This window comes from Betta splendens, chromosome 14 (genome assembly GCF_900634795.4).
Source record: "Betta splendens chromosome 14, fBetSpl5.4, whole genome shotgun sequence".
Lineage (NCBI taxonomy): Eukaryota > Metazoa > Chordata > Actinopteri > Anabantiformes > Osphronemidae > Betta > Betta splendens.
In genome coordinates, this window is record NC_040894.2 from 13,698,872 (window position 1) to 13,707,168 (window position 8,297).

An 8,297-nucleotide genomic window follows, 5' to 3' on the forward strand; every position below is an offset into this window, starting at 1 on the left:
GCAGTAAAATTGATCATTGCTTATGAGAGAAGTACAGAGAGTAGATGGGTTCGTGTGGGGTGGGGTGAAAGAGTTTGCTTAAACTGGGTTCGTAGAATCTGGGTTCGCAGAATCTGTTGTTGTTAACAATGATTATCCAAGCTGTTCCTAAGGAAATATTCAAAATGTCACGCCGACCTGGGAAAGGAACTGGGAGGTTGATGGTGGGCCAGATGCAGCTGGAGCTGGACAGATAACACGGCCCAGCGCCAGGACTTTCCAAGTAGCCGAGAAAAACATCTACACGTCCTTATTTGGACATGTGGAAAGACTTTAGGTGGTGGTTAAAAGCAGGCCTTCACAGGCTGGGGTTTTCAGAGCGCTTCGCAGAGGGTCCGCTGGTAGCACACAGCGGACCTTTTCCGACCTCTCGGTTCTCTCTGCAGAGGAACAAGCAGGTGAATTCGGTCTCTGCCTCTCTTGCTATTACTCTTTTGTAATCATTATCTGATTGTTTTAATTTGTCATGTATAATAAATTTGTATGCTATTGATTTAAACTTCTAAGTTGAGTTCTTGTGAAATCTCTGTCGTGGTCTAAGAGAAGAGAAAATACACGACAGAAATTGGCGTCACTCCAAGCAGGCAGGTCATAGCCGGGTCTGAAGCCGACAGGTGCCCGACTGCACCCAGCCCGAGACGACTCGTCACTGGTGGCCACAGGTGAGATGCGCTTAAAGCTCTTACATGACGATTCTCTGTGTTGGGGGCAGTGTGGGCAAATGTTGGTTACATTAGAAGATTCTAAATTCTGATTCGGCTATTTCTAGAAAACAATCTGTGTGGGAATAAGCAGAGAGAGGCAGTGGAGAATTTGCTTGTATAATTCGCTGTATATAAAATAACTAACCAACTGCTTTATTTGTGTGCTGTACTTTGTTTTTATTGTGGGGAAATAGAAAATGACATGGCCTATTGACCTCTAGACGTTGACTTAAATGTTGACTTAAGGCAGACGCGGATTGGACACTCTAATATTAAGGGCTTTGAAGTCTGTATTTGGTTAAAGTATATATAAAGGCTGTGTAAGTACCATAACTGATGCCGATGGCTTCGGCCCAACAACGCTGAAGTGGCAAAATATATGCACATTTTTTACTGGACTGGACACTCTCTATTTACTCTTTCATAGGGTAGGAGCTATATTGTGCCATTTCAAAAGCGTACACGAAATTTACAGGGGGGGGTGCGTAAGAAGCATCAGGTTGCGGTGCGGCCTTAGTGCATTAGGACGTAGAGTGTGACCTTGTGCTACACATTCAATCAAATTTTGGTTTTAGGCACTGTAGGTTTATGTGCGTATGAGGAGACCTACATTAAGCTTGGGACTGATCAATCCAAGTGTAGATTTTCTCATGAGTTGTGAGGCCTGAGAGACATAGGGACACCGGTAAAAGCGCTTTTTGTGATATGCATATGAAGTGTGCTGGCAATAGTGTATGAAGTTTAATCAAGTGTGTATTTGTGTATATACGTATGTGAAGTTAAACGGCGTAATAGTTGCTTGTTGCTGATTTAAATTTGAGTAGGCTGGGTTGACAGCGGCTCCTCTACTCTGGTGCAGAAGGAGTGTGTGTGTGTGTGAGGGAGAGAGGAAAAGAGAGCAGGAGGGCGGGGGAGTGAGTGTGTGTGTGTGTGTGTGTGTGGACTAGAGAGAGAGCCCCGCTCCTCTTACTGTACGTGTGTGTCTTCAGATGGTTGGGGGGAGACGTTGGCTTGGTGCCAGGTGGCGACGAAGTTTTAATTTTTGTAGTAGTTTAATACTATAACATTTTTGATTGTCCTATATTGTGTTCACTTTTCTTTGTACCTTTATAATCATTTTGACGTAATCTGAGTGTTTTAGTGCATTTCTTGGTGACGACGTGTCCGCACTGTGGTTGGGAGTGGTCAAGCTGGTCACGGTGTGTAAAGACCGCGGCTGCTTTGTTTATTAAAATAATAAAAAAGGGGGGAGTTGAGTCGCGGTCTCTAAATTAGGTGTGGAGGCGTCAGCTGTGGGCCTCTTCTGTTGTCTACGCTCCCGAGAGAGAGTATGTGTTTTCCTGCTCAGAGCACTAGGCTCAGTGTGTGTGTCGTACTGGTCAGAGCATTAGGCTCGGGTGTGTGTGAGTGTGCATTGGAGAGACATAGACACATAGTTGACAGACTGCGGTAAAGCCTTAGTTTTGTTCCTATTATTACTATTAGTGTAATGGACAGCAGCTAAACTTCAAAACGTTTACTACGTCGGTTGAAGAGGAAGGAATTTTACTGTAACGCTAACGCTTGTAAATTGGCTCAGAGCCGTCAGCCGTGTGCTTCTCTAAGAGCAGAATCAGACTGGAAGTACAAAGACAAACAGAGTACTTACGAGCCTCCATCTGTCTGAGGCTCCGCCTCACCCCTCCCCTGAGTTTTCACCAACTTTTCAGATCAAATGTATGTATGTATAGACTATTAGTGCCTGGTTAGTATTAGGTGAGAATAAATGTTAGTAATACACTAGGTGAGAATAGAACCACAGGGGTATGCGACGTACATGCTAGTGTACTAGTGGTGGTCTGCAGTGTGTTGGTTATACTTTATGTCAGTGTGTATTGGTGGGATTTAGCTTCTAGTTTTTCATTTTCAGTTTCCATTTTGTCTGGTTCTAGGTTAACTAGGTTATGTGGGCAAAGTCAAAAACAAAAACCCCCCATTTATATCAAAGGTCCTTCTTTGCTTACGTGGCTGTAGCAGCTGCTTTCTCATGAGCAAGACCACCATTTGTGACCTAATGTGGGTTAGGCACAGCATGTGACATCACTATCACGTTAAATCAAGTGTTTCAATTATGCTGATTTTGTGTAAACCTAGTAATATAAACAAAGCACATGATCAGCTCCAATAAGACGCTTATAATTTTTCTTCAGCAGTTGCTCTGAAGCGGGCGTTTCTGCAGTGGTTTGGTTTATCTTTGCATCAGACTTACTCGTTTATTCAGAACAAATCAAAACTCATCAGCTCAACAGTCACTAGGAATGATTATCGGGCCAGTTGCTTAAAACAGAGGTAAAACCAAGATACCCAGAAAGGAAGAGCGTCTAATTACAATTTAACTGGTTAATATTTATGTTGCTTTTCACTAACTATGGGTTGTAAAGACAGGGAACTTACTTCAGTTATGAACACTGATTGAGATTAGTTCAGTTACAAGTATAATTAGGTGTAATTAGGGATTGAAATCATATTTTCAGTAAAGATACATATTTAATAATGAGATCTGTGGATGGGAACATGTCTCCAGTCGAGGTGTTGATGAAGGAAATTCAGAAATGCTCACACAAATGGAGCAAGCGGACACATGAATCCACGTCGCCTTGGCCTTCAGAGGGGACATTTGATCTGAGGCAGTGTGCAGAGATGCAGGGTTTTATAAAAACCTATAAGATAAAAGACAAATCTGTAAAGCGAGGCCTTAAACGGGAAAGAGAAAATGCAGTGTTGCAATTGTTTATTAACTGTGCAAAAATGATGAGCAAAAAGACGACTCAATGTGGTGATAATCAATTTAATCAGATCTCTATAATAAAGTCTCTTTCAGATGCGTCCCAGATGGATGCAGAAGAAACAAAACCATTACGGACAAAGAAGCCAGTTCACCCTGTAGCTGATCTAGAAGGGACAGACAGGGCAGTGGAAAGGGATGAGTTGTTAGAACTGCCCGACATTTATTTAAACACAGAGAAAATCTCAATTGGAAATTCCTGCAGTGAAAGTGATCTGCGTGACAGAGCAGTTAGATCACTGTGGGCTGAGTCAGATGAGGAATCAGTGTGTGTGGGTGACGAACGGGTAAATGAGGTTTCTGATGGACTTCCTCTGCTGGTCAAAGAGGCAAAGCGTCAAAATCTGCCCTGGCCTTCAAGACCGGATCAGAATGATCTGACTGACACTGTGGGACTTTGCAACTTGTCACTAGACCAAATAACTGACCATGTGATTCATGCTGTTGAGCTGCGTCAGAAGCAGGCAAAGGAGGCAGTGAAAGAAGCAACACGCCAGCAGCAGCGAAAAGAGGGGGAGAAAAGAGAGAGGAGGATGGTGTCTGCTCAACCAGCCAGCGTGCCTCAGACCCCACCTACACCACCAGGCATGGCCACACCTCAGGTGATGTACATTCTACCAGGAGGGTGGACAAGACGACCTCCTATGAGGAGAGGAGGGTTCCCTGCAGACAAAGGCAGAGGAACAGGGGGCAGCCACAGAGGAGGCGTGAGATGCTACTGCTGTGGGAAGACTGGTCACGTAAGAAGCCACTGCTTTGATTGGCTACGAGGCTCACGAGGAGTGCCCAGACCAAAGGGGTCCGCTGATCAATGTGGAGGCCCCTCAGCTGGTTACTAGAGAGGACCAGACACCTGCAGGATCCATGAACTTTGTTGATGGGCTCCATCAAAAGCCAAAAAGCCAGATGCCTCTGAATCTGTGACTTCACCTTGATGCACACTTTAGTACTTTGAGACTCAGACAAATATCTAAAATTGGGAAACAAAATAAACAAGTCGGGCTGGTCAAAATAGCTCAGTCCTTAAACCTGCCAAAAGAGTCAAAAATGAAAAATATGCCAATTTTACTAGGCAAGGGAAAGACAAAGGTATAGAGAATATTTCAAGATAAAGTTCCCAATTCAATCACTCTGCTGACAAATGCTCCGTCTGATGCTCAGTGGTTGACGGTGTTAAAAACAATGTGAATGTGAAGTATGCGGATGAAGACACTGTGTGCACCAGACTTTGAGACATGCCTCAGTCCATCTCTCCAACTAACACTAACTGTAGACAGTTGTCTCATGGTATTGGTAAAGACTCATTCACATTAGTGAGGTAAGAAAGTTTCACTAGACAAGCCGCAACACTGTAGGAAGTGCCTCCCACATACCATAAAGTGAGTGAAGTATCTGAGGAGGTCAATCAGCTAAAAAGGGAATTTGAGGAGAGTGTAAATGTTTCCATCATACAGTAAACAGCAGTTTGATCCCTACAGTACGTAAGCTAGCATAACGCATCATGCTCTCGTGTGTTACAGAAAACATCAAACTTTAAAGTGACTAAAACCAGACGTGCATTTTACTGCTACTGTGCCAGTTCTCCAATAGACAGAAAAACCAAACCATTCAGAACCTGCAAGGTGTAACTGTTGCAACAATGCTTAGTCTTCTATAGTACAGTATTGTGATGCTATGGATTGTGGTGCTGCAAGCAGCTACAGTTCACTACACTACACTTAGTATTTGCACAGTCCGTCTACTGTTTAAGCGAGGCTGCAGTTTTAATGATCACCTTGACATGTTTTGATGAGGTTCCACTTAGTTCTTATCATCACTATCATTAATATATTCCAACAGAGCAGAAGACACATTTAGCAAATGTGTAAACCAGGTCTCAGTTAATTTTTTTTCCATCCTTTTGCTAAACAGTTAACATAGATGTCATCAGTCTGCAGGCCTTAAACAAGTGTGACAGGGCTGTGGTGTTCTTTACGGCATGGAAGGAGGAGGTCTGGGGAAGAGACTGAGCAGCAACAGTGACGGTGCTTTATCCTCCAAGAGGGGTGACTGTATGTGGGTTTATATGGACTTTCTTTAATAGGTTACAATACTTCAGTTATCGTCCACAGCTATTTTTTTTATCACTACAAATTCTGACAGTCACAGGGGAATTATAATTAGATGTAACAATAATTGTGGGGTTGTTTGAATTTCTAGGGTATAGCTTTGCGTTTCCAACAGTTAAGTAGGTTGTGTTATGTCCATGTGTCATTTCTGATAGTTTGTGAGGATTCAGCTTATTTAGTCTTTACGTTAATTTTGTCATAAAGTCACTTAATGCATGCATCCGCAATGCGTCTTGAATTTAAAAAGGTTTCCTACAACGCAATGATTCTGTGTTCATAATGAGATTAGTTCGTGTTGATGTTATAGTTATTAAGGTCTAAACATTCTTGTTTCTCCTATTGACATTGTCCTTAAGTTCACTCAGTTTATTCAGGGATTGATGATGATCCCTGGTAAGGATAAACACATAGGATGAATAAGTGTAGGAAATTACTTTTAAGGGTTTTGCTAGTGTTCTTTTATCCATCCATCTTAATTTAATGATTTAATCGGCTTCAAATTCAATGGACAAGTTATCTGTCTATTGAGGGGGGAAAATGTATTGTAAAAAATTGTTTTGATTATTGCTTTATGACGGTCCCTGGTAACTGGGGAACTTGTGTGTGTGGCATCTGCTGTGAGAATGGACTATTCTGTTTCTGTTGTGTTTTATCCCAAGTTGGTGAACTTAATCCATGGGGGAAAGGTTGTGGTCGAGTTGGCACAAAATTTGATTTGGTATATACTGTAAATAGCTTACGCTACAGAGGAGTATGATCTCACAGCGGGACTCATTGTGGAGTGATAGGAAAAGTGACAGGAGCAGGGTATGTCAGGAAGAAAAGGAGTTAAGGGAAGTCGAAGAGTGAATGAAAAGGGAAGTGTAAATGTGATAATGACAATAGAGGGATGAAAAAGTACTGTGAACATTGCATTTTAGTGTGTAGCTTGTAAAAATATGCCGAACGCATAGACTAATATTGCACGAAGCTTTGCTTGACGAAATGGTGTTTAATGCATCAACCAAGTTTCTATGTGAAACAGATGATTAATATACGCAGGAAAGCTGTGTTGTTCCATTGCAGGAAAGAAGAGGACAAAGAAGATCAAACTCCGGATCACTGATGGGCCCTGAGTGACACTGCTGACTCCTTTAGCAGAACAAGGTCACAGGCTAGCCTTTCTAAATTATAGTTCTCATAGAGCAAGAGTCACTCTCTTAGCTCACGTGCACGACAAAAACCCTGAGCTCATGACATGACTGACAGATACTGTATATGCTCTGCGGACTGACTATGACACATGTCGATGATGTTTCTTGTTGTTGATTTTATATAATGAGGGTTTAACAATTTTCATTCTGCATCTCAGTGTGTTGTTGTCCACAGGAAGCTCACATTAACAACTTCAACCCTTCCCTCTACACAGAGCAGCAATGGAGAAAATGTGTCAACTAATTTTCTAAACTAATTTTTTTCCCTAACCAACTTCTCTCCTACTCTTAACCTCCATCCACAGGTTACTTCAGTATCAGAGGAGGGTGTGTCTTATGATCTGCTACAACTGTGGGTTTTTATATTCTCTGATCTTTTGATTTCTACAGCGACGACCTGGAACAAAAGCAAACTATATGTTCTGTTCAGCCTAACTCTAACCCTAGCTCTGTAGGATGGTTTATGCTGCACTATAGTGCAGATCTTTCTGCCTCTCAGCTATCAGCTCTCAGGTCACAGCTGGAGCACCAGTCTGAGGGGGACAGAGGATGGTGCAGCAGAAGTGTGCTGGAACCCTGGACAGTCGGGAAACAAGGGACTCTGTGTTCAACGGGAAGGCGAGCTGGGCCAACTGGGTCGCAAGCAGAAAGGCAGGGCATCAGATGAGGTTCAGAGGACAACGCAGAGGGTGCAGTGCCACAGCTTCCAGTACAACCGTGACGGACGAAGGAGGAGTCGATGGAGCCGAAGGAGCTGATGGAGAGTCCAATATTCCAATTCCAGCTACACCAACAATCCTCACCCACCTAACATTGTGGGGCTGCGCTGACCAACACGGCTATAGGGTGTGGGCGGAGCGCCGCCCTTAGCTGCATCGTTGATATACACTGATGTTTGAATTTGCCCGTGCATGAGCTGAATTGCAGATGCTGGATGACGTGGGATCACAGACCTTCATGATTGACTGTGGTTGGTGTGGAGTCTGTGAAGAATCTGTTGTGATAAAGAGGACACTTATGTAGAATGAAAACTGTGAGGTTTGTTACTGAATGTACTTGTTTACAGGCAGCGCGGAAGGATCACCTGTTGGAGCTGAAAGAAGAGCTTAGGTGTTCTATTCACCACAGATTTTGTGAATCTTTAACTTTGCTGTGTCATCTTAATGTTGAAGTTCATGTCTATTTAATATAATGCAGCATGATGAGTCAAAGAGGAGCTTTCTTGGCCGCTCGCTTTCAAGATTGATGGGCATTAAAATGCCCATGAGGAGGGGATTTGTAGTATATTTATGTATCATATCATATATTATTATATAGGTAGTGAACAATCTGTTCGGGTCAGGTTAAGATGCAGTGACTGTTCCTCAACCCTTGCAGTTTCGCAGGGTCGTTGTCTGGGGAGCATCTGGGATAGACTCCAGGAAACAGA

At 43.0% G+C, this 8,297-nt stretch overlaps 1 protein-coding gene across 1 annotated transcript; it reads left to right on the forward strand.

Annotated features, from left to right (window-relative positions):
• Nucleotides 1-318: 318 nt before the first annotated feature.
• LOC129602977 (uncharacterized) lies at nucleotides 319-8,297 on the forward strand. The gene is made up of 2 exons (XM_055502162.1): nucleotides 319-437; nucleotides 3,604-8,297. The coding sequence occupies exon 2, from the start codon at nucleotides 3,615-3,617 to the stop codon at nucleotides 4,404-4,406; it is 792 nt and encodes a 263-aa protein (XP_055358137.1). The 5' UTR covers nucleotides 319-437; nucleotides 3,604-3,614; the 3' UTR covers nucleotides 4,407-8,297.